The following is a 25,464-nucleotide window of genomic DNA, read 5'->3' as shown; positions in this document are numbered from 1 at the left end:
ACTCTCCAAGGACCGAGACCTGCCACTCAGGCCCTAGAGCCTCATGCAAGAAACTCCAAAGAAACTGGGTAGCGGGGCAAGAGAACATGATGTGCGTCGTCGATTCCGAAACCGCACACAATGGGCATAGGTTGTTACCCAGACCGTTCCGCTTAGCGACCTCCACACCCGAGGGAAGGCGGTCTCTAAGCAGCTGCCGTAGGAAAATTATCATCTTAAGAGGAATCAGCGCTTTGAAAAGCGGGGCCATCCAAGATAGGTGTGGCCCCCTAAAAAGGGCCCTATAGGCTGATATCACTGAGAACATGCCAGATGTAGTTAAGCGCCAGAAGGGAGAGTCTATCCCGCCCGGAGGTCCCTACGGGAGGAGGTTCCTCAACGATTCCAAATGCATGGCCTCTCCCTGGGTCAGGCCTCGGTGGAACTGGATATCCCAATCCCCCTAAGCAGCTTCTGCCACCAGAATAGATGGTTCAACACAAATGGCAAAGAGTTTCGTGAAGTCCTACCGAATGGGTCGACCACCAAGACATGGGTCAAGCCAGAACATGGTACCTCTACCATCGACTATGAAGAGGGATAGTGGTTGATGTTATTGCTTGTTGTTGCAGACTATTAACCAAGTCACAGTTGTGCATCCAAAATTTGATAACTGTGGCACCAAGCTTAAAAGAATCTCTATTGGTTTTGTTGGACTAGTAGTAGATGAGGTGCTTGGCTAGTTTGGAGTTTTAACCACGTGTACTTATCAATTTTGCAGTTTTCCACGTGGTATTAACAGATAAAAAATTGTGTTTTTTTGGAGGGGGTGCCATGGCACCACTGCCAATCCAGTATGCCATTTGGGGGGGTGATAGCCTTTCTTTTACCTTTTTATTAAATCAGTTTTGTTATATCTGCCATTGATGCCTAACTTTTTTTACGAGACATGGTGTAAACGTTAGACTCGTAAATACGAACATACACTCATCCCAACGAATGCACATAAGCACACCCTACCCCTATGAGCACCACTAAGAGACCGAGTCCAAAAGAATAATTGGATGGGTCTTAATATTGATGAAGTCACCACAGACGCCTCGCTATCAGCGGAAACATCGCCTCTCACCGAAAGAATATTTCGTGACGTCATTGCTTTTATAACTATCAACCCACAGGTTAGTTCTCTCGTCTATGTCTAACTAGCTCTTCCGATTGTACCATTTGAAGGACTAGTTTGTACTCGGTCCAAATATGATATTATACTTACCAAAAAGAGGGTGTGTTAGGTGTAGACCCTTACAGGAGTGTTGTCATGATTGATGCATTGAAAGCTAGTGGACTGTGATACTCTCACATAGTCACATATATGGTGACACTATTTAGTTAACGTGTCTCTCCATGGGCCGCGAGGAACTCTTCAATTATACAATTTTTTAATCATTTGCGCCTCATATAGTACGGATCTTTTCTTTTTCTTCCCCAACACGTGCAAGCTAGGTGTGATCCCAGCAGGTCCACAAGTCCACCAAAAACAAGATTATACTCCCCTAATCACCATAGAGCGTGTGGTTTGATCGGAAGGCAAAGGTACGAAGATTCACGAAATGAGCCATATAGCGATTCATGTGGTTCGTCGGAAGCAGTTCATGGCGCTAGTTTGTAGATGCTTTTGGCCTCAAATTTGTCCTCTATGTCACTAATTTTGGACAGGCTTTATATCTGAGTTATGTCCTCTATGACGCTAGTTAAGCTGAATCGTTGTTTATAAGGAAAAGGAGATAGTCAGATGGAAAACGCTTCTCATCCGTGACCGATCGAGGGAAAAAGATCGGTCGCTCGGTTCCGCGTCTGCTGCTGGGCCTGCAACTCGTTGGCTTGTCTAGAATCTGGCCCATCACCTGTTCGTCCGCATGGCCCATCACTTGTTCGCCCACACGTTTTGGCACAGCACTCAACACACATAGAAACCAATTGCTGGTGCGCTGCTTCGCTTCTTTGTGCACCAGATTTTTGTTGTATTCGTGTATGACTTTTCGTGTTTTTTTTGTTGTAATTCAATATGTACCAAATTAAATTTTGCTTGACCACTTTGCAGTGTTTGCAAACATGTATATTATTGTTTTAATCATTTCTGACTTTTGTACAAATAGTTGGTGGATTTTGTTGTAATTCAATATGTAGAAAATTAATTGTTGCTTCACCACTTTGCAGTGTTTGCAAATATATAGACTTTTGTTGTAATCGTTTGACTACTTTGTAAAAAAAAAATTGCGACTTTTATTGTAATTCAACCTGTAGCAAATTAAATGTCGCTTGACCACTTTGCATCATTTTTGCAAACATATTGAATTTTTATTGTAAACGTTTTTGACTTTTTGTGAAAGAAGTTGGTGACTTTTGTTGTAATTCAATTTGTAGCAAATAAATTTTTTCTTTTCTATTTTTGCAAACATATGGATTTTTATTGTAATAGTCTCCTATTTTTGTTAATAATACTTGCTACTTTTGTTGCAAATCGATCTCCAGCAAAACAATTTGTTGGTTTAACAACTTTATTGTGACATTATTTTTTAAATATGTTGCGAATTTTTGTTGTAAAAGGTTTTTTTTGTATACAGGTGACTGTTTTTGTTGCAACACCCTCTGCCCTAGGGACAAATCAGCACGGTGGCATATTTGTCGTAAATACCGAAAAAGATAGAACCAAAGAGATACACCTTTTCGTTCTTAAATGAAGAAGTTAGGACCGCGAGCTGATTTCTCAAGAACTAGGGGCAAAAATGCTAAACTGTGCTGCGGCTTGTTCTGGTCGTTGGATCGCGATCGGATGGCACAGACTGCAACTGATTTTCTGGCCCAGATCAGCCGACCGACCCTGAGCAAGCCCCTACTCAGGTACACATCAGATTAGTACTAATTTGCTCATATTATCAAGACAATAGCAAAGAAGCCGAACGGGTACAAGAGAGGAAAAGGAGACGATCCCAAGACGACAGCTAGGGTTCCCGTCTCCTCAGCCAGTGACATTGTAAGACTAGCCTGCATAATACAATTAGCATCTTACTACCCCCCGCCCCCGTCCCCCCTCCCGAGGGCGACCGGGGCGCTCCTGCCTCCACACCCACAGCGACCCTCCTCCGCCCTTCCCCCGCCGTCACCGTCGGGCAAAGCCTGGGTTGTGCTAGCGGCAGCGGCCCTCTCTCCGCGCACGCTGGGGCACCCGATAGGGCGGGCTCGTCATGGTGGCGTCGGAAGGCGCCGACCCCGGCCGTGGTCGCCGCGGCTCCCGTCGGGGCTGATATCTACGGGTCTGGGCGCGGAGGTGGAGCCTCCGGTCGCCGCCTCCGGCGCTACAGTGCGCTCCCGTGAGGGAGGCCAGGTCTTGGCCCGTGGTCCTATATCTGGGCCTGGCGGGCCCGACCGTCCTCACCCCCTAATGTCCCCATCCTGGCCTCCCGCTCCATCTGTCTTGGTTCGTGCGTGGGCGGTTGATGGAGGTGTCTGGGCAGCTACTCCCCGTACTGCTCGGTGGCTGGAGTGTGCTCGGTTGTGCCAGATCCTTGGGGGATTCGGGCTGCTTTGTCGTCGTTTGGGTGATGTTTTTGCTGGTTATCTGGGACGGGTCCTTGGGCCTGCGCGTGCTCGCCGGGTTGGCAGCATGTACAGTACCTCAGCTGCTCTTGCGGTTGTGTTCTGTTTTTGCTCTAACCAGTTCGGTCGCACGTGTGCAGGTGTTGGCGTGTGTTTTGCTATGTCCGCTCTACGTCCTCGTGACGACGACCAGATTTTTGACTTGGTTGGACCTCGTCGAAAGTTGCGTACGACGTTGGCATGTGCCGGTGACGGCAGCACCAGCGGGTGTCGTTACCTTGTTGAAGGCGTCCCGATGAGATCCCTAGTTCGAAATGATGGACTCCGTCCCTCCGCCTCAAATTGCCGCCCTTGGTGGCCTCGCTTCAGGCAAGCCTCTTTGGTAGTGTCTTGTGAATCACCCTATGACCTCTCGCTGGTGCCGGAGCCCTAGCGCACGTCGGCCTGGCTGCTTATACATGGTTTTGTTGCGGTAGTTGGTGGCTTACCTAGCGCCTTGGGGGGTTTGCTAGGTCGGCGCCTGGCCATAGCTGTTGCTGGTGGGCTTATTCCCAACGCCAGGGGAAGATGTTGCGCGTGGATTGGACCTATCCCGAGCTCTAGGGGTGGGGGTTTTCGGGTCTAGGTGAAAACTTTTGCAGGACCTTGGTCTCTGTCGATGACGTCGACGCATTCCCATGCCATGCACCTTCTTGGAGGCGCCGTCGCAAGACCCCCTCCTTTGGATCCCCAAGTTCTACTAGGATGTCGGCTTGTCGTCGAGTTCCCCCTTGGACTGTAGTTTTGGTGCGGTGGAGGTTTGTTGGTGTGGGCATGGTCGTGATTGCTCCGGTGCAACAGAAGACCAGGCTCCTTCATCCTGGATCACGTTGGCGCTTCGGCTTGACATCTTTTTCCGTGTTGTCTTATGTTGTTGGTTTGGGTGTGCGCTTGGCGCGGGTTTGTTGTAACTCTTGATGTAACTCCTAGCCAGTTGATGGCTTCGTTAATTCAAAGCCGGGCTCATTTCGAGCCTTCCGCCTAAAAAAGTATGGCTCGCCTTGAATGGCCTCTCAGGTCTTGGAGGGGTGATGGATCTCGACCTCTCGTCCGTGGGAGAGATCATGTTTCTTGTTTTAGCAAGCTTTTGCGTATTTATTTGAATGGTGAGGCGGCAGCTACAACCTAAGGCCTTCAACGCCCCGTTCCATCTCCAGTGGTGCATCTAGCACCGCGAAGGGTGTGTGAAGTTGTGTGTCCATTGGATCTTCTGGAATCTCGTCGATTTTCATCATCATTGGTTTGGTTGCAGGTCAACCTTTTTCGATCTACAGTTCTCTGCTTTGGCAATGGTTGTTGGTATGGTGCGCTGGCCATTTGGGGCCTTAGCACGCCGACTGTTTGTCTACTGCAATAAATTCTACTGTGGTAAGTTTTGCTCAACTCCAGTAAGGGAGGGGCGAGAACGGTGGTGCGCCTTCGACTCGTTCTAGTGCTTGTAGTCGTCGCTAGGTGGTCCAATGACGTATTTATAATTTTTTATTCTTTAGAGGCTTTTTTATACTGCTAATGATGAGTAATAATAGATAGATGGATTCTTTTGCAAAAAAATATTTGGGGTACTAAAAACAACAAAATCAAAGACTGCCGACACCAAAATGAGAAGAGATACGTCCACGTCATATGGATATTCAGGTCTTGCGGTACGTTGTTCTTTTACCACCAGCTTTATTGACACTCGAGACGTGTTTGGTCGCACTTCTTCGTCCGTTAGGCCTTTACAACAGGTTCACTCTTAGCATGTTATCGTAGGTACTCCCTCCGTCTCGGTTCACAGGGCCTAATCTAAAAAAATATTTGTCCCATAATACCTTCCCACTAAGACCTGCATGCATTTAATTAGAAGTAGTATCTCCCTCTAATTACTCTTTCCTTTCTCTTTCTCTTTTTTTAAGCCGGTGGAAACAACCAGTGCATGCAGGGCAGGGTGGAAAACCAAATGACTTTTCATGTGGGGCTGCGGTGCATGCAATTTTATTAGCATTCCTATTAATTAGCCAGAATAGCTGATTGGAGAGAGGCAAGTGCTGAGAAGATTTTTAGCATCCAATCAAATGCTATCTTGGTCACCGTGCAAATTTATGTGAGCCCTATGAACCGGGACGGAGGGAGTAGTAATATTTCTTAAGATACAAGTAATCTAATTTATTGTTTTTTAGTGTTGTATATAAATTTAATTCATGCATGTGATTGGCTTACTAGTGGCTTTTGCCTATGGCCACGTGCAAGTGTTGTATCTTAGCTATATACAACAGGAAGGAGACATTTGGCTCTCGGGTGCCACACACCAATATACACCAAAAAGTTTGTAGTAATTTTAAAAAGTCAAAAAGTTTGAATTTTCTTGGAAACCAAGGATGATCAAATTTATACTCGTAAAAAAATGTTTGAAAAAGAAATGATTCCCATGGTCTTCCGGGCAAAAAAAAAAAACAAATTTATGACAAATATAAATTGAATAGTACTTGGTGATGGGGCGTTTCGAGTTTTTTTACCCAGGATACAATGAAGGTAATTTCCTAGGGAAATATGTTTATACAAGTACAATACTTGAGCATCTTGATTTCAAAAAAGTTCAATTTTTTTTGACTTTTTTGTTTTTTATTTTTGAAGTATGGGGGTGCGTGGCACCCGAGAGCCACCTTGCATTTCTCTTTTATCAATAAATAAATATGTACCACATAAGCAAAATACATATAATATCGCGCTAAGAAACCTATTGTGAAAGGCCTTATCCGACTGCAATTGCAATCCCCGTTAATTGTGTTTGGTGCAAGTTGCTATCTCGTGATACGCGTGACAATCAATCCTAGCCAACAGCCAATAACTTTTTTGCTTGGCTTGCCAACGCCCAACAACTATTAAATAAATGCCGCTTAATGGTTCAAAAGAAAATCGCACTTACCGGCTACTATATAAGACCATCTGCCGTTCCATGTTCTTTCAGAGCCGCTAGTCTACACACTACTATACAAAACAATTGATCACGTACATATATACGTTGTCATGGCGTTCTCCCAGGTTTTCACCGCTCTTGATGTGGCGCTGGCGCCTGTGTTTCATCCCACGATATGGGGTGACTTCTTCATCCACCACAGTCCAGAAACAATACAGGTATGCTCGGTAGAAGATTGATCACATTTCAATCTGCGGTAGTATGTTTCTCGTTCACTTCCAAGGAAAGCCAAGCATTGTGAGATGTAGGTATACAATGTTTGTCGGTCCTCCCACTGCCTCCCCTTGCAGCGAAACACAATCGTCGTGCCCACATTTTTACGCCTTAGGCCCAATTCGGTGCCAGTGTTTTTAGCAGTGTTTGGGCCGGTTTTGGGGTGTTTTTTTGGGGCTCGATGAAAACACCGCAAAACACCTCAAAACGCGCCTGGGCTGTTCGGGAGGCCGGTTTCGGCCCGTTTAGGCCCGACGAAACCGGCCGAAACCCGTCGGGCTGGGGTGGAAGGAAAACGCGAGCACCCCCTCGCGTTTTTGCGTGGCGGCGAGAGGGCGACGTGGGCGCGAGGGAGGAAGACGACGCCGGTCGCCGCTCCAAGACCACGCCGCCGCCGAAGCTCCCTCCACGCTCCAAGACCACGCCGTCGACGCTTCCCCCTCTCAGGTACGTACTCTCTCCTCTCGACCTCACCTCCCCCAACCTGGCGCCCATAGCCGACCCCTCTCAGATCCGCCGCTCCAAGATCCGCCGGGACGGCGGTCGACGAGGGGCGTCTCACGCGTCGTCCGGCCAGCTCGGGTGGCATCCAGTTCTCTGTGCATCGGTAGTGACTAGAGGAGCACCAGGGGCCACGCTGCCCTTCCTAGATTAGCCATGGTCGGGTGGAGCTCCCTCCCGGATGGGGCTATCTTTCTCGTATTGGACAGCTCCATCCAGTGAGTCCTCCCTATCATGCTCTCGTTTTTAATTTTGGGTTTCTTGGACGCTGGCTGGATCTGTAACTTGTTCGTGCTAACTGAATGTTGATCATTGTTAGTCAATGGGGATGATGCGGTCGAGTAAGTGTGAGGATTGGAATTGCACCCCTATTTATCTGGTTCTCTAGAATTTAGGGTGTCTTAACTGAAGATGCAATACAGTGGGCTATACACATGGATAGTGTTCTTTTTTTATTATTTCTTAACCGAAAGGTATCCCCACTGTAGAATCCACAAAACGTTCAAAATGGCAATGACAATGACAAAGGTAGGCGTCAGGATCTAATACGTATGAGATTGCCAGTCTTGTAAGTGCGGAGACTTGTGTGTGAGGCTTTTGGTTTCAGCTCTGTGTTTGGTGCAAATGATGTTTAGGTCTTGCCTGTTCTCTGTTTGGTGGAAATTATTGGCCTGGAGCAAAACTTGTCTTGCTAGCTCCTGTTTAGTTCAAATAATCTGAAAGGAAATTTTCAGCCTGTTGTCATTCTATCTTTTTCTTGGCTAGTCTCTGTTTTCTGATGAACATACTCTGTTCAAATAATCTGAAAGGAAAAAGGGTCCTGCAGGAAAAAGGGTCCTGCCGCCGCCGACCTGGACCTCCTGCCGCCGCCCCCTCCTCTCCGTTGAAGCTGGAGTCATTCGTGAGTACCATCCACCCCACCGCCTCCTCTCCATGTACTTCTAGATGTGCCTCCTTTTGTGATCCTGTGACAATTTAGAATTTTGTTCCATCCAATTGTTGCATTTGGATTCTTGCTTCTTGGTACTGGGACTAGTCCTATCACATATTGTGTGATAACATAGTACTGCTAGGAATTTGTGAAGGAGATTGAGCTGCTAAGAATTTGTGGTGTCGGTCCTTATCTGCTCCTAATTAATAGTTAACTAAAATACCAATGAGTAGCTACCTGTGTGTTGCAATTCTAGTACTCTGTATACATATACTCCATTGCATTCAGCCAGTCAATTAAAATTCTTAGATCATGGTTCTCTGCTAATATTCTACACTGATTTTTATTTATCTAACTGTTGCTAGTACTGCCCTGTTGAGTGTGGTAAGAAGCGAGAAAGCTGGGCAGGTAGGATTTTTTGTAGGAGGAACATATGTGCTTAAGTGTGGTAAGAAACGAGAAAGTGGGAAACCTGGAACGCAACAGTAATGATTTAGTGGGCAGAATTAAACCACTGGATGTGGACTTGCTATACCAGTAATGTTGTGTTGTTTTCTGTTAACACACAATACATTTGTTGCATCTACTGTGCTGTTTTCTGTTAACACATAGTCATATGGTTGGATTCATGATGAACGTAAGATGATCACTGGTAACTTAGCAAACAACCATAGATACAATCCTTGGTGCAACCGCTGCAGCCTGTTTACAGTGATTGTAATTTCTTCTTGCAGGGTCTCTATTCACGGATTCTTGCGGGAATTGACGAGCCGCCGCCCTCCTGGGACCCTGTGAGCACGCCGGACTTCGGTATGTCCACAACCTACTTATTGCTTTTCGTTAATGCTTTATGGATGTTTGTTAGAGCTTTATGCATGTTTGTGACTGCTTATTGCTTTCCGTTAGTCTTAAATGGATCAACGAAGCATAGAACGGATTAGGAAGAGGAAGAGGGACGATGATGATGAGCTATTCTTCTCCATTCTACCAGCACTGTACCTCTACCTGAAAAATACAGAAAAGACTAAACGTCATTCCTCCATCACTTATGGCAGAAGGAAAGTTAGGAGACTTATTAATGGTCATCTTAAAGATTGCTTGACTGCTTTTAGGATGGAACCAGAAATCTTTAGATGGATTGCATCTTATCTTAGAACTGAAGGTCTTATATCAGATAGCGACACCATAAAGGTCGAAGAAAAGTTGGCCTTTTTCCTGTATATGCTATCACACAATGCATCGTATGAGGATCTACAGGTGGCGTTTCAGCATAGCGCCTCAACATTCCATGATTACCTCAACGAGTTTTTTGATGTTGTTCCCATCCTGGCAAGTCGTTTTCTGAGGCCTCGACACATTGACGGGCCACATTCCAAAATCGCAAATGATGACCGCTTCTTCCCATATTTGCAGAATTGTTTAGGTGCCATAGACGGGTCACATGTTCCTGTCACTAGGTCTCCTCAACTTCAAGCTCCGTGGAGGAATAGGAAAGGGTCACTAAGCCAGAATCTTATGCTAGCCTGTGATTTTGACCTGAATGTGACATTCATATCGTGTGGATGGGAAGGTTCAGCCTCACGCCCGAGTACTTAGTTCGGCGCTACTCAATGGTTTTAATGTACCAGATGGAAAATTTTATTTAGTGGATGGCGGTTACGCAAACACCCAGCACTTCCTTGCACCATACAGAGGTGTAAGGTATCATTTGAAAGAGTGGGGCCATGGTCACCATGCGCCGCAGAACCATATGGAGTTATTTAATTACCGACATGCCGTTGCAAGAAATCACATTGAAAGGCTTATAGGAATTCTGAAGAAACGGTTCCCAATCCTAAATGTTGGTACTTTCCATTCTATAACAAATCAAGTGAAGATCCCAGCTGCTGCAGCGGTGTTCCATAATATAATAAAATTGCAAGATGGAGATGAGGAGTGGCTTGAGGATCAAGAGGATAACATAGACCCTGCTGTGTTTGTGGATCTGCCAAATGGTGATGGAGAAAATATCCAAGAAAACCAGCTCCACGAGAACCATGTGCTAGGCAATCAATTGAGAGATCACATTGCTTTTCAAATGTGGAATGACTACATTGCCTAAAAGATTTGTAGTGTTTTATCATGTAACTGGGAACTATTTTGTGGTGTTTATTCATGTAACAAAGGAACTGTTTCGTGGTGTTTAACTATGTAATAAAGAACTATTTCTAATGGCATTGTGTTTATCTTTGATAATTGTCATAATCTTTTGTGGTGTTTTATAATGTAAGCAGATATGATTCCTAAGAAAGCATCTCAGGTGGTGTATGCCACAGGCTCTCCTAAGCATAATGTGCAGAAGGCCTTCTCAGGTGGGAAAAGAAATAAGAAAAGGGCATCTCCAAATTGCTCAAAGAAGACTTCACCTAAATTTAAGAAAAAAGCTTCTCCAAAAGGTACCCAATACTATTGTACTATATTGATACCTGAATATTTGCTTGATATGTGCAAGATTTTCCATGCTTATTGTTTCTGGAATGGACAACATGATTTGCAAAATGTACTGGAATTTTATTTGTAGCTCTTGTATTTTGTAGCTGGGAAACCTAGAGCCTCATGGAACATAGGAATGGAGAAGTCTCTAGTGGATATTCTTCTTGAGCATAACAATACATTCCATAGAGGACAAAATGGGTGGAGTAGTGAAACGTGGAATGTAATGGTGAAGCTTTTCCTATCTCGACACCCATATCTCAGAATGGAGAAGTCTCAAATACAAGATAAGGAGAAAGATTTAAAGAGAGACTACAGGATGCTAAAAGAAGCAAGAATGCAAAGTGGGGTTGGGTGGGATGAAAGCCAATTCAAGCTACAGGCTGAGCCCCATCTTTGGGAAAATCTGGAAATTGTAAGCCTTCAATTTTGACCCATTAAACTAAACTTTCTGTAGTCATTATTTATTCAACTATTGTAGTCACATATTTTTTTAACTCTTGCAGTCATTTGGTACAAGAATCAAGAGATTCAAAACAAAAGCTTTTCCTCTCTATGATTCACTTGGACAACTTTATGAAGGTAATATATGTACTATGCTTGCAGTGAACATATTGTCATCCATTGTACTAACCATCTGAGTGCTTTGTTGGCTCTTTTTGCAGGGAGCATAGCTGAAGGCAATTTTAACTTCACTTCAACCTCAACTACATCAAGGGAGGATCTGACACAAGTAATAAGTGATGACGATGAACCTGAAGGAGATACCGAGGCTGATATACCTGAGAGAGAAAGTGAAGATGAACACGAAGTTATGGATCCAGCTCCAAGTGCTCAGAGTATGACTCAGGTGGAACACCAAGTGAAAGGAAAAAGGGTTGCTGCTGCAAGGAACAAGCTTCCAAAGATACCAAAGAGGAGTCCTAAGAAGAGGAATTCCGATGGAATTGTGCAAGTGATGGAGAGGATGGTGCAAGTGCGTGAAAAGGAAGTCAATCAAGAACAACCTCTACAGAAGTTCTCTATTACCAGATGCATGGATGCACTCAAGACATTGGATGGTATGACAGGTTCTATTAAAATCCCTGCATTGGATGTCTTCAGGATTGCCGACAATCGTGAAATATTTCTCAACCTTGTTGATGATAAAGATGATAAAGATGGCACCGCCATGACGTGGCTCCTTGGGCAGATAGCCAAGTTACCATGAGGTATGTTTTTACTCTTGCGCTCTAAATTTCCTGTTAGAAACCATCAAATTTACTATGCTTGCTTGCTTGATTATGCAGTGATAAAGTTTTGACTCTTTCAGATGATTTTTCATATTGATACAAACAGTAATAATTTACACTGCTGACAAGTTCATATAATAGTCAGTTCTACCGACCCACATCTGTTTCCAAAATAGCCGCAGAGTTACACTGAAAGAAAGGCTCTAGTAAACTTCCTATTCAGTTTTCTAAAATAGCCGCAGAGTTACACTGATAGAAACTTTTCATTTCCTGGGTGGAAAGAAAATAGACTGAAGTATGCTCCTAGTAACATTCGGTCCTGTATAAACATCTGGTGGTTGTTACTCATCTGAACGAAACAGAAATGATATTAGCTAGAGTAAGTGGCTGGTTCCTGCAGTTGGTTCTGTTGGTCGCGCAATGCCGTGCCTAGGTCCACCTGGTTGCTGCTGTTTGTTCTGTTAGTGTCACTGGCTATTATGTGTGAACCTGGATGGTGTCTGTAGTTTGTGGTGTTAGTCCTTATCTTAGTTGATTTCAGAGTATGCAAACATTTGATGAATGTACTTTGCCGTAAGAGGATTCTGTTTTTCACTCTTGAGGCCTTCAAATTATGTCCTCTGTATACATATACTCAATTACATATATCCATTACATATACTGTGCTGTTTCTAAAAAACTTATAAACTGGTATGTACTAGGCATGACAGCATGCCAAAGTAATACTGCGTTGATGAGCAATGTGTCTTATTCCAGTTTCATACAAAACCAAAGTTTCTAGAATTCGTGCCAACAAGCAGATCATATTATTTTCCTCGATGCTTGTTTTGAATCTGTGTGTGGATGGCAGCTTACTCTTTACGTATCTTATCTCGCTAAATACCTGTGGCTAATGTGGTTCTTGTGCTAGAGATCTTTGTCTACAGATATATGTTATAGTCCAAAGTACTGTAGCCATGAAACAACTAGCTAATGCATGTGGTTGTATATTAGTATTTGATGGTTTACATCTTGTTTCCTGGCAGGAAACAAGTTGCTTGGACTGATTTGGCAGGAAACAAGTTGCTTGGACTGATTTTCTTGTAATATTAAAGGGAACAAGCATGTTTTTAAGAGGACTCTCCCGGGCTGAGTTGGTGCCTTATTCAACATCTTGTAGTTTCAGTACTTTGCTCAGAACCATGTGCCTATCCACTTCGAATTTCTCTATTTGTGTCATGTCTCCCAAAAATGGACTATGAAATCTGAGGCTATGAGCTAACTGTTGCTGTAATGCATATTTATGTAAATGGTTGAACAGATGCTACCACTTCGAATTTCTCTATTTGTTTCATGGTTTATGTGCCTATCCACTTCGAATTTCTCTATTTATGTGCCTATCCACTTCGAATTTCTCTATTTGTTTCATGGTTGTAGTTGTGATGAACAGATGCTATTGTTGCTGTAATGCATATTTATGTATTGATTGCAAGATATGATCTTGTAGTGTGCTAAAGATCATATTTTTATTTGCGATACAAATATAGTTTAAACTGTAAAAAAAAAGATCGAATTTTTATCTATTTGTGTTGAATACACTTGAATACACTGGTTTGTAAAACAAGTGTGCCAAACAAGTGTTTTGACAAGTGTTTTGGAAGATAGGGGTTTTGTAGTGTTTTGGGTAGTGTTTTGGGTGGTGGTTGTTTTCACCCAAAACACCCCTCAAAACCCCCCTCAAAACTCAAAAAAACACTGGCACCAAACAAGGCCTTAAGTATTGGAATGGAGAGAGTAGGATCAACCTCCCAGCATAAAAAGACTCAAACGGTTCGCTCCCGTCCTTCTCTGAAACGGTGCCTCTTTCTTAATCCGTAAGAGAACTGATAAGAGTGGTGTCTCGACAGTGGCGGATCTAGGAATTTATCGAAGCCCGGACAAACCGGTAACACAGCTATTTTTTTATCAAGATACACATCAATAAATATAAGGGCTCCTTTTTTTTTTGCGAAAGGGATGATCTATTAATTCTCCGAACTTACAGAAAGGTCTAGAAACAAAGGAAAAATTACAAGGAAGTCCTCTGGATCCCGACGACGATGACGAGCCGGAGCTGACGATGGCGCGCCGCTGCTGAAGCTCCCCAAACATTGGATCGCCGGAGCCCACCACACCGCAGACGGGAAGTCACCGAGCACCGCCTCCGAAGAGACTACTGCCGGGAACGCCGGCGCCGCCGCAAAGAACCTCTGTATCATCCTCTTATTGAACTACATCCAGATCCACCGCATACCTGGATCTGGTCGTGGTGCAGGGAAAGTCGCACGCAGGTCGGTGAAGCCCCAGAGAACTCCATCGCCGGAGGGGATCTGCGCGGACAACGGACGAACCAACAGCACCTCCGCCTCCGAAGCGCCGCCGGCCGGACACCTGCCAAGCCCTACCATGAATACACGCCGTGAGACGGGTTCCCCCACCCTCCCGCCGCCGGAGCAGCCGACGGAGGGGAGGGAACCCACGCCTCACCGGCGGAAGAGGTGGACCGGCGGTGGACTCTCAAAATCGCCTCTCAGATCTATATCGGGGAGAGGAAAGGGAGGGCGACGCTCTTATTAATATAAGGGCTCCTTTGATTCAAAGGATTTGCATAGGAATTGTGTAGGATTTGGTTCCTATGGGAAAATTTCCTATACATGTTGTTTGATTCATAGGAACATAGCCTATAGGAAAAATTCCTATAGGAATCTTGTAGTGTAATTTCTATAGGAAAAAAACATTAGCTCATACCTCATGAAAAAATTCCTTTGCTACAATCAAACAAACTTCATCTTCCTATAGGATTCAAGTATACATGCCATTCCAATCCTATACCTTTCATATTCCTATGTTTTTCCTATCATTCAAATCAAAGGAGCCCTAAGCATCTTTAATTAAACATAACTCCATGGACATAACTCCATGGAGTACGAAACCTGTGGCGATTAACCCAAAAGAGGCCTCAAGCTCAGTTCAACTATTTACAAACACATCACCAAATAAAATACAACTAAAATTGAGCTGTTAGCGCTAAAATTGAAGTAAAATTAAAAAAAAAAAAAAAAAAGATCGACCGACCGGCTGCTGGTTTGCCTGCATTGCTGCTGATGGACTGCCTGCCTTCCTGGAGGATTGGAGGCCCATGAAGTGCCAGTGACGAACCAGCCTGGGCACAACCGCACAACACAACCGCATTAAGCATGCTAATCTTCCGATGTTTGATCAAATGCAATCCCTGGCATGGTGCGAAGCTATCATATATGATGCACGAGCCGCACTGGGAAGCCCGGTAAAGGCCGGGTAACAGGGACGGTAGGTCAGCTCAGATGTTGTGACATGTCGGAAAATCCTAACATTATGCTCATTTCAATGTTTCAGAAGATCAAAGTGAAAGTGTCAATGCCCCGCCTAGTATGACTCCTATAGTTGTCGGTCCAAAAGGTCAACATTGATGACCGATTCATCTTCAACTGTGTTTAGCACTGCAATGGGATTACGACAATGCCTTGTATCTATCAAACTTTTACCCATGTTTCTCTTTGGTTTACCAGTTACTTTTTTTTTCATTTTGCATGGCTATTTGTCCACGATAAATTAGGAAGTAAATTTAGCACACAAGACAGCATAAACCGGGACTTAGTCTACTACTCACTCCATAAAAAAAAGTAAGATTTCGAATTTGTTAATACGATCGCTTCGATCAACATTATTATGTGGTCTATATAATAAAATCACGATATTCATGGTAGCTATGCACCCAAACCCATCATGTGGATCGGCCTATAGAGAATTTCGCACCACTGATCAACTTCCAGAGGAGAGTGGACGGTGACAGCGTTGCTTTTCTTTATTATTATATTAGGAGAACAAACGAAACCATCTACCTGAACCGGCGACCCGGTTAAAATATCTGCCCACCGCACCGCCGGACCAGCCTGACACAAAAAGGCCCATCTTCCTCCCTCCGCTGGGAGCACCACCTGACACCGGTGCGGTTCCCCACTGCCAGTGTGGCCCCATACCATTTCCGGTGTGGTTCTCTTCCGCTGGCGTCCATAGGTCGGGCATCTCTAGCGGCGAGAAGCAAACAGACGAGCGACTCGTTTGCGTCCGCCGTAATCGAAAATGTGTTTGGGTCCTGCTCCAGTGGGGCGACGCAAAGTGACCGAGCCGTCTGCGGAGACGCAAACCTGATTTAAATATGCACTAGGTTTACGTCTACGCGGACGCTTCGCGGCCGCGCTCGCGTATGGCGAACGTTTTATCTGGCCCGCCTGGCAGTGACCCAGCGTCGATGCATCTTCTCCAGCAGTACTGGCGCCAAGGCGTCGCTTCGGCAGTCTGCGGCCGCGTAAATGGCGATGCCTCGTGTGGCGCGCGGCCGTCGCCTACCTCTGCGCAGGTAGTAATGGCGATGCCACGCGTGGCGCCTGCCTCCGACCTATACGCGAGCATCTCATCTCCTCCCCACTAAACCCTAGTTGTCGCTGCCGTAGCGCCGCTTCCGCTCAGCCTCCACCAGATCCACCATGAGCAGCACCGACCGCGGCCAGACTGCCGCGCCTCCACCTCCACCTTCACCTCCCACTCCACCTCCCCCGGCCTCCTCGAGCTCCGAGGAGTTCGACGACGACGACAGCACTGACGACCTCCTCGACCCGGTCAAGGACGCCGTTGCCCTGGCTCTCGCGGAGGTGGAAGCAGAGGAGGAGCGGGCGGCCCATGCGGCGGTCGACGCCGAGCTGGAACAGCGTAGGCTGGCGGCCGCCGCAGCCGTAGAGGACTCCGACTCGGAGATATCTTGGTCTTACGATGACCCTGATGCGCCTACGCCGGAGGAGAGGGCGGCGGAGCAGAGGGCTATCGTCGAGTTGTTCGAGACGCTCAAGGACAACGCCGCGAACGTGAGGCTGGAGCAGTGCTTGCAAGAGGACGCGGCGGCGCACCGAGCCATAGCAGCCACATGGGAGGCGGCGGAGAAGCAGGCGATGGAGCGACGCAACGACGGGGCCGGCCCGTCCGGAAGCAAGTAGTCTAGGCTTCTAGATCTACATTGTATAGTTTTTATGCATTTAAATGTACTACTTTTTATATTTTAAAATACGTTGCAAGTCTTAAAATTGGCCGCCCCGATGGGAGCACACACAGACGTAAACGGACACGCGGACAAAATATGTCCGCGGGGCGACTCAAACGGACGCTCGCGATCACTTTTGGGCGTCCGAAATACGTTGCCCCGTTAAAGATACCCTTAGCCTGCATCCCTTATTCCCTCTACCACCGCCTGGATTCTCGAGGCCCCCTACCACCGCCCACACAACCGAAACCGGCTTACTTGCCCAGCGCCGCCATACTACCAGGAGGCTCCATCTCTTCCATGCCCAGCATCGGCAGGCCAGGTCCGTTTCTGGTTCCGCCAACTTCTCTAAGAGCATGTACACTGCAGACGCTAACTCACAGGCCTAGGAATATATATATATATTCCCAGTCGTTTTGGCAGTTTGCATATCATTCCCAACTAATTTCTAGGCATCGCCGTCAGGGCCGGTCCATACATTTTCGAGGCCCCGGGGAAAACTACAACAAGGGCCCTTATTGACAGACATAAATTTGGAATGCATGCTAAGGATCGAATACATAATGTAGGTTGAATCTTTGAAACATAAAACTAACACTACAAAGTAATATTTATTGCAATCATCCAAGGAGTATGAAAATATTTTTGTTCTATCCAAAAGGAGAATGCATAGCGAGAGGCCTATAATCCGTGCCAAAGAAGTTACTTTTCTTAGTGCGACAAGGAGACCATACTTTTTCATCCGCAAAACAAATAGCCTACTCAAATTTGACTGCTACTTGCTTTCCATCTTGCTAAATCTGAAATGTTCCTCACTCCATGCCTTCACCTGAATAAAACATCTGCAAAGCTTCCTGCAGAAGGCGCAATAAACCAAACTTAGTCACATCCATGAGCAGCGAATCGAATTGAGGAACGGGACTACAGAAAGGATAAAGTCCTACCATATCTGATCTGTCAATCATCTGGTTGATGGGATCATAGAAAACGACTAGAATATTCAGAATGGAAAGAGTGCTGCTTGGAGAATGAGATTGTGCCATTGGTCTCCATAAATGGTTGCGGCGACCTCAGAATCGAAAAGTAGAGCGGCGGCTCTTCCATGTGATTGGAAATTTGGGAGGAGGAAGGAGATGAGTCGGCAGGTAGAGAAGAGAATGATGCCGCGCTAGGCCGAGCAGAGGTACCCTAGCCATCCATCGATTCATTTGGCCATACCAATCCAGTAATTTGGTTCACCAGTGATCTTCTCATGGCCACTGTCCAGCTACGTGATGGGCCTGATTTTGCTACTTGGGCGACCATTTTTTTTTCTCTCTCGTACATCAGGCAAGAGTAGCACGTACTATTACCTGGGCCGGGGCCCTTGACTCCCTGGGGCCCAGGGCGACCGCCCCGTTGCCCCGGCCTATGGGCCGGCCCTGATCGCCGTATGAAGAGGAGCCAGACACTTGCTAAACACGTAGAAAACAATAGCTCCTAGCGCCGGCGCTTGAGTATGATTGGGATAAGCGCCCGTAGAAGTGCTTTGCGCTGTACATGCCCTAACTCTGCCTGTTCTCCCACCGCGTTGCCTCAGATATCCCAGCGCAACCCTTGGCAGTGACGGTTGGCCTAGTGGTGAGCTGACGGTTGTGTTCATGGCCTCTCCTTCCCGGTCTCTAGAAGACGCGGGAGGAGATAGGGCCGGCTGATGCGGCACGAAAGTCGATGCGGAGCAGTGGCAGCGCATGACATCGATTTGATAGCACCGGGAGACTAGGCGGCCACATCATGTCATATACTTTTTTTAGAAAAACAGGACTCCAAACCCCGGCTCCATTTTTACTGAAGCCTCCATCATGTCATATACGGGCTGCAGCGTCGAGCAGGGTGGCCGGAGGATTTCTTGCGGGAGCCAGATCATAGGAATTTTCATGCCACACGGTTCGTGGTTTTTTTAACACTGGTTTGCGGTTGGTTCATAGAAAAAAGAGAGATCGTGGGCATGGTTGGTTCAGAGAAAACAAAACTGAAACCGTGGTCTAATGGTTGGTTGGGTGGAAATGAGAGTGACAGTCGTTTAAGAGCAACTTCAATAGTACAGCCGGTTGTTGTCTATAAGCAAGATGTCATATCATCTATAGCCAACACATAGCCAACAAGTACAATAGTTGGCTATAAAGATGTACTACTTTTTCAATGGAGGACCCACCTTTCATTCACACAACATGCCTAGGAGCACGTGCTAGAGCTAGCTCTTGCATAAGAGCCCATTTACATTCTCTCTCATCTTCTATCTCCTCCAACTAGACACAAATATACTATTTTAATCCTTGTAGCCAACTGACTAGGACTTATTGTACTTGCTCTAACAGACATTAGCGTGCTTACGTGTTTTCCATGGTAGAAATTCCGCGTTGTATAATAAAAAAACCACATTCATAAGTAAATAATTGTAATACAATTCTAATGAGGAGACAAACAAACAAACCATTTATTCATTTATTTTTCAAATCGGCAACTATCATTTATAAATTACATAATATAGAGGAGCCGTAGTCATAAATATGTAACTTCGAAGGTGAAATTTAAGCACGTCTGCAATTTACACACTAGAAAAGAAAGTACATATTTATCAGGAATACTAATTAATGATGCCTACATTGGGAATCTAGTAGAAGAAACTTTCCTATTTACGTTTGAACATAGCATGATACATTTGCATGTTCTCTAAATAGCTCAGCAATTTGTACCAACATTAGTAACAATTGATACCTGCAACTTTAATCAACAAACATCCTGTGAGCAAACACTGCAATTTCTCCACCTATCACGCAGCTAAGTAAACTATATTCATACAAAATATTTTAATTTACTCTGCCTAACTTATATGTATTTTTGGTATGGATCAAGTAGATGTCCGAGGAATGGATGGAAAACAGGTCTAGTCAATTGAAGGAGAAAGTGGTTGGGGTACTTGAGGCTTGCAATAATATAGTTGAGAAACTGAAACTTGTGGACACTCTCCAACATCTGAGTATAGATCATCATTTCAATGAACAAATTGTCTCCACATTAAGAAGCACCCATTCTTCTGAATTCAATAGCTCTAGCCATCATGATGTTGCTCTTCGATTCCGCTTACTGAGGCAACACGGATTCTGGGTATCTCCAGGTATGAACGAAGAAGAAAACGCTCTAACATTGTGTATATGATATTATCTACAATTAAGCTTCTAGTTTTACCTACATATTGATTGCTCTTAGACATAAACAATTTATATGATGCTGGGTATCATGCACCTCCACCAACCAGTACTAATTAGGAAAGATCATTATAACAAATAACACATAAAAGCAACTTGCTTAGAATACCAGTGTGTTACTCGCTTAAACATCAACAAATATGATCCAAGAATTACCAAAAACTAGCTAATAATATGCTCATTGCTCATCAGATGTATCATGTATATCTTGCAGATGTATTCAACAAGTTTAAAAATGAAGATGGGGCGTTCAAGGTTGACATAACTAATGATCCCAGGGAACTATTAAGTTTATACAATGCAGCACATCTATTAACTCATGGAGAGATAGAACTTGAAGAAAGTATCATTTTTGCAAGGAAACATCTTGAGTCTATGAAAAGTGACCTTGATTCCCCATTGGCTGAGCAAGTCAAGCGTGCTCTTCACTTACCACTGCCAAGGACATTGAAGAGAGTAGAAGTGTTGCATTATATTCCAGAGTACAAAGACGATCCGATGCACGATCCATCTATTCTAGAATTAGCTAAACTTGATTTTAACCTGTTGCAACGCCTCCATTTAAAGGAGCTCAAGGATCTCTCCAGGTAACATACATCTTTGGCATAAAATAGTGACAAAAATATGAACTTCTAAATATTTGGATACTAAATCATGCCGGATGTGATAAAAATTGAAGGAAAACACTCCCTAGTGTCACTGAAAGTTTAAGAAACAAACATACGAGACTAGGTGTCCACGACTCCACCCATGTTGGAAAAATAAGTACAACCCATTCCAGCTGCCATCATCATATTTCAGTCCTCATGGTGCTGAAGAATTGATCACATGTTTGTATATAAACGCTAGTAAAGTTAATATTCCTTTATTGAAAACAACATTGCTATTAGCTAGTAAGCCACAATGACCAACAAAGAGAAAATACTCTAACCATGACCAAATCATGTAACCTATTTCGTGATTTTACCATCTAGATACATTGAGAAGAATCAATACAATATTTTATTTCCAATTGAATCATTTAAAATATTTTAAATTTCAGTTTTATTTTTCCAAACGAAAATCTAACGAATTAAACCCATAAGAAATACTACCTCTGATTTGAAAAGTATGTCATTTATCGAAAGCTTACAAGCCAAAATTTAGTAAGTGTGATCATGTATTATATAAATTATTACCTTCAAAAAATATAATTGTTATTATAATTTTTTAGCCTTAATCTATTTTATTAGTGCTTAATTATATGTGTAATACAATATGTTTGCAAAGAAATGGATGGTCATATTACCATCTCAAAGACTGTGTGGATATCCTTAAATACCTGCATTTCAGATCATGAGAGTGCAAAATACATATCCTATCTAAGGTCAACCAATAAAGTACTCCATCTATCCTAAAATAAGTGCACTTATATCTCTTCTACTAAGTAAAAAAAAACTTTGACAAATTTTACTAAAAAAATGAAGCAACATATATGACATCAAATTGGTATAATATGAAACTACATATAAAAGTAACTTATTGATACTAAATTGGTGTCATAAATGTTGTTAGTATTTCCCATAAATTTGGTCAAAATTTAAAATAATTGACTTAGGAGTATACTCCTCCCTCCATTCTGAAATACTCTACATTCTAGACCTAAAAACTATTCTGAATTAGTCTACATTTTAGTTTTGTAATCAACAACAACACAAAAGATGAAGAAGTCTTCCTCTCCCTATTGCATGTCATTAACTATAATGTAGCTTGGATTGGTTGTTCACATATCAAACCAGTACTATTAAATGACATACTAATTGGTCTTAAAATTTGCAGAATGTAGAATAAAAGAGAACGGGGGAGTACTTATTTTTGGATGGAGGTTGTAGGAAACTAGAAATTATTATGTTTTTTGGAAAAGCAATGGTATCTTCTTAATTGATCCCCAACTAACCATTCCGCAATATTTGCCATTAAAAAGGGAACCCTACTTTGCACGATGCTCCTTCCATTCCGGTTTATAGGGCCTGCGTGCATGCCTAGATCGTCAAATTGATGAACATAACATAAATTATATAACATAAAAATTATATCATTAGAAATTAGAACATCTAAAATTTCTTATAACATATGGTATTTTGTAATATATACCTTTTATTATGATGGTCAAACTTACGATCTAGGAACCACCCAGGATCTATTAACCGGGTTGGAGGGAGTATATACTCACTCCGTCCCGGTGGGTTAGGCCTACCCACATAATACAAGTTATATATTACAAAACATATATGATTAGAAATCTTAGATGTTTTACTTTATAATGGTATAATTTTTATGTTCTACCATTTGTATTATGTTGGTCAAATTAAAAATCTAGAGATACACGTAGCTCTCACCCACCGGAATGAAGGGAGTATTAGCACATGGATTAGCTATTAAATCTCTGCGACCAAGGATGACATGGATTGGCTGTTAAAGCTACTTCTCTCCCCGTATTTCCTCAAATGAGCTTCAGGTTCATTAATTTAATGACTAATTAGGGATAGTACCGAGTGAGGAGGCCCACTCTGTTTGCATACAAAACTGTTCACACAGCTGCATGCAAGCATTTTTTTCACCGGCGCGAGAAATTAGGGAGAAGAAAGGCCACACAGGAGTAATCGGACAATGTAGGGAGTAATACTACACATACGGGCAGTTTTCCTACGGATTAATCAAATGGACTGACGTGGTGAGCCATCATTGCATCAGCGTGAGCATTTTTAGGAACAAACACCGGATTTCACCAACTGTATGAGGCTATGTCTATCCGTAGGTTTATTCCGTAAGCACTTGTCCATAGGTGTAGGATTATTGAATATAAAATGTTATGAACCAGGTCTTAATCCAGGAGAGTTTTAGGACATGTAGTTTTTTGAAGTGAACCTAATACACCAGGACGGAGGGTGTAGTTGATTTTTATGGTTCAATTAATGTGTGAGAACGTTGTATGACTGTTTTTATATTGAATGAACAATCATGCACTTTTTGGAAAAGTACATTGAGTTTGAGGCCTGCAAATTTTCCGTGTTCTTAAATGTAAGGAGCTCATGTTGTTCAGTTTGAGAATGTTTAGAAAAATGCAAGTTTACTCCCATGAGCTGAAATTTGTGCCTAACAACTTTCAGACATCTTTTAGTGCATATGTATTCTTGTAAATGAACCTAGCTATAATTTTTTAATAGAATATTAACAACAAAGTCAATTTCAGATGGTGGGAAGATATTTCTAGAGAAGTGGGGCTAACATACTCACGGGACCGCATTGTTGAGTGCTACTTATGGTCATACATGACATACTACGAACAAGAGTATACACGTGCAAGAATGATTTTTGCCAAGATAATTGCAATGATGGCCATGACAGATGACACTTTTGATGTACGCGCTACTTTGATGGAGTGTAAACAACTCGATGAAGCTATACAAAGGTTGGAGCTCCCATCATGTTTCTTTATCTTCTCAGTTTTAGAATAAAACATGCATTCAAATAACTGCACTCAAATGTGTAACTGGTTGAATTATATATAGGTGGGAGGAGAGTGATGTTTCTCTACTTCCAGAGTACCTCCGGAAGTTTTACCTCAAGTTGATAAGCACATTCAAAGAGTTTGAGGATGAGTTGAAACCGAATGAGAAGTACCGTGTCCCTTATAGCATAAAAGCGGTACATCATTCTCATCTTACAACCACAAGATGAATATGACTTAGTGCTATGTTTTATTTCTTTATTTTTCCAGTATCTTTCCACGATGATCAGTCACAAAAAATTCACCTTTTTTTTCCTCATAACACAAGTTATACTCGGGACTTCAAAAATTATGTAACGGAACTGTATCAAGAAGTATCTCCACTCGAAGACTTACCTGTTTGGAATATCTCTTGTCACAAAAACAATGCTATGCACAAACATGTTAGTTGTAGGAATCACACAACAACATGAGATAAAAGGTTTGTTGATAGCAATGCTCCTTAAGATATCATACCAAGTGGGTATGGAATCTGATTATTTTACATTGTAGTGTTTACAATAATCATGTATATGTCAAACACATAGCCTTTGTGCCTACATCCATATCGTTATCCAAATCTTTTATCAGAAGCACTCATAGATTTTCTTCATTTGTAGTTTCAAATATTTTCAAGTAAGCATCTGCAAGAAGCGGAATGGTTTCATCAAAATCACAAGCCCAAATTCAATGATCACGTTGAGGTATCAATATGCTCCGCCGCACCATGCGCATGTGTTTGCTTGTTAGTTGGTATGGGTGATACTGCAACCAAGGAGGCACTCGAATGGGCACTCGGTTGCACAGATGCTGTCAGGGCTTGTGCAGTGGTGACACGTTTTATGAATGACCTTTCTGCATTTAAGGTAAAAAATTATCTCGAAGATTACCACTGATATTTTCTATCCATTGACCACCATAACACCCATGATGAACCATGTGTTGCTCACAGCAAGGGAAGAACAAATATGATGTGCACACTTCAGTGGAATGTTACATTAGTGAACATGGCGTGGAAAGTGATGTCGCCTTTGCCAATATTGGTTCTATGATGGAAGATGCATGGAAAACCACAAATGAAGCACACTTTGAGCGCCCTGAGATACTTCCGGCGATACAACGAGTTGCGAATATAACAATCAGCATGATGTTTTGGTACGATGACCACAAGGATGCTTTTACATACAGCAACATCATTGAAGGGACGATTAGGCGTCTGTTTGTCAATCCTATTCCCCTCTAGACAATGACGATGTGGTGCATGTTTGTTGACAGTATCATTCATCGACAGGAGTGCCAGCGACCTCACTCTAAGGGAAGTTGTATCATGTAATCTACTGCAGTTGGGCTTTACTGCCTTACTATTATTTTTGTGAAGAATTACACTGAATCAATAAGGCTTTGTATTAGTTAGTATTACCTGAAATGCAACAAAAATGAGTTGTACTTTATTATATGCAATGTGCAGAGGCTGGGCCTATGCTTCCATATCGAAAAGGGATTTCTATTTTCGTGCCCCTGGTTCGTTAGTTGTACTCAGTTTTCCCCTGTCCCTTAGTTTTTCCTCAGTTTTCCCCTCCTCTAGTTTGAAACACGCACAAGTGCTGGAACGGCCGGTAGCCGTCAGGTCAGAGGCCTTGACCGTTAGTCTGACCGGGTGGGGCCGCACAGGGGCAGC

The 25,464-nt window shown here is 43.5% G+C and overlaps 2 protein-coding genes, 1 long non-coding RNA gene and 1 pseudogene across 3 annotated transcripts; all 4 read left to right on the top strand.

The window, feature by feature from the left end:
• The first annotated feature begins 6,559 nt into the window (after positions 1–6,559).
• LOC127296957 (tau-cadinol synthase) lies at positions 6,560–25,297 on the top strand. The gene is made up of 7 exons (XM_051327203.2): positions 6,560–6,726; positions 19,908–20,166; positions 20,472–20,844; positions 23,490–23,708; positions 23,809–23,944; positions 24,407–24,652; positions 24,739–25,297. Exons 1-7 carry the CDS (start codon positions 6,619–6,621, stop codon positions 25,027–25,029), a joined length of 1,632 nt encoding a protein of 543 aa, XP_051183163.1. The 5' UTR covers positions 6,560–6,618; the 3' UTR covers positions 25,030–25,297.
• LOC127296959 (uncharacterized) lies at positions 6,970–13,288 on the top strand. The gene is made up of 8 exons (XM_051327209.1): positions 6,970–7,228; positions 8,092–8,183; positions 8,948–9,023; positions 10,487–10,648; positions 10,790–11,100; positions 11,192–11,267; positions 11,351–11,896; positions 12,943–13,288. The coding sequence occupies exons 4-7, from the start codon at positions 10,489–10,491 to the stop codon at positions 11,893–11,895; spliced, it is 1,092 nt and encodes a 363-aa protein (XP_051183169.1). The 5' UTR covers positions 6,970–7,228; positions 8,092–8,183; positions 8,948–9,023; positions 10,487–10,488; the 3' UTR covers position 11,896; positions 12,943–13,288.
• LOC139829749 (uncharacterized) lies at positions 9,038–10,424 on the top strand (annotated as a pseudogene).
• LOC127296961 (uncharacterized) lies at positions 13,667–14,733 on the top strand. The gene is made up of 2 exons (XR_007848816.2): positions 13,667–13,841; positions 13,941–14,733. It is a non-coding gene; the product is annotated as an uncharacterized lncRNA (long non-coding RNA).
• Positions 25,298–25,464: the final 167 nt, after the last annotated feature.

This window comes from Lolium perenne, chromosome 4, assembly GCF_019359855.2.
Source record: "Lolium perenne isolate Kyuss_39 chromosome 4, Kyuss_2.0, whole genome shotgun sequence".
Lineage (NCBI taxonomy): Eukaryota > Viridiplantae > Streptophyta > Magnoliopsida > Poales > Poaceae > Lolium > Lolium perenne.
This window is presented reverse-complemented; position numbering and strand designations above follow the sequence as displayed.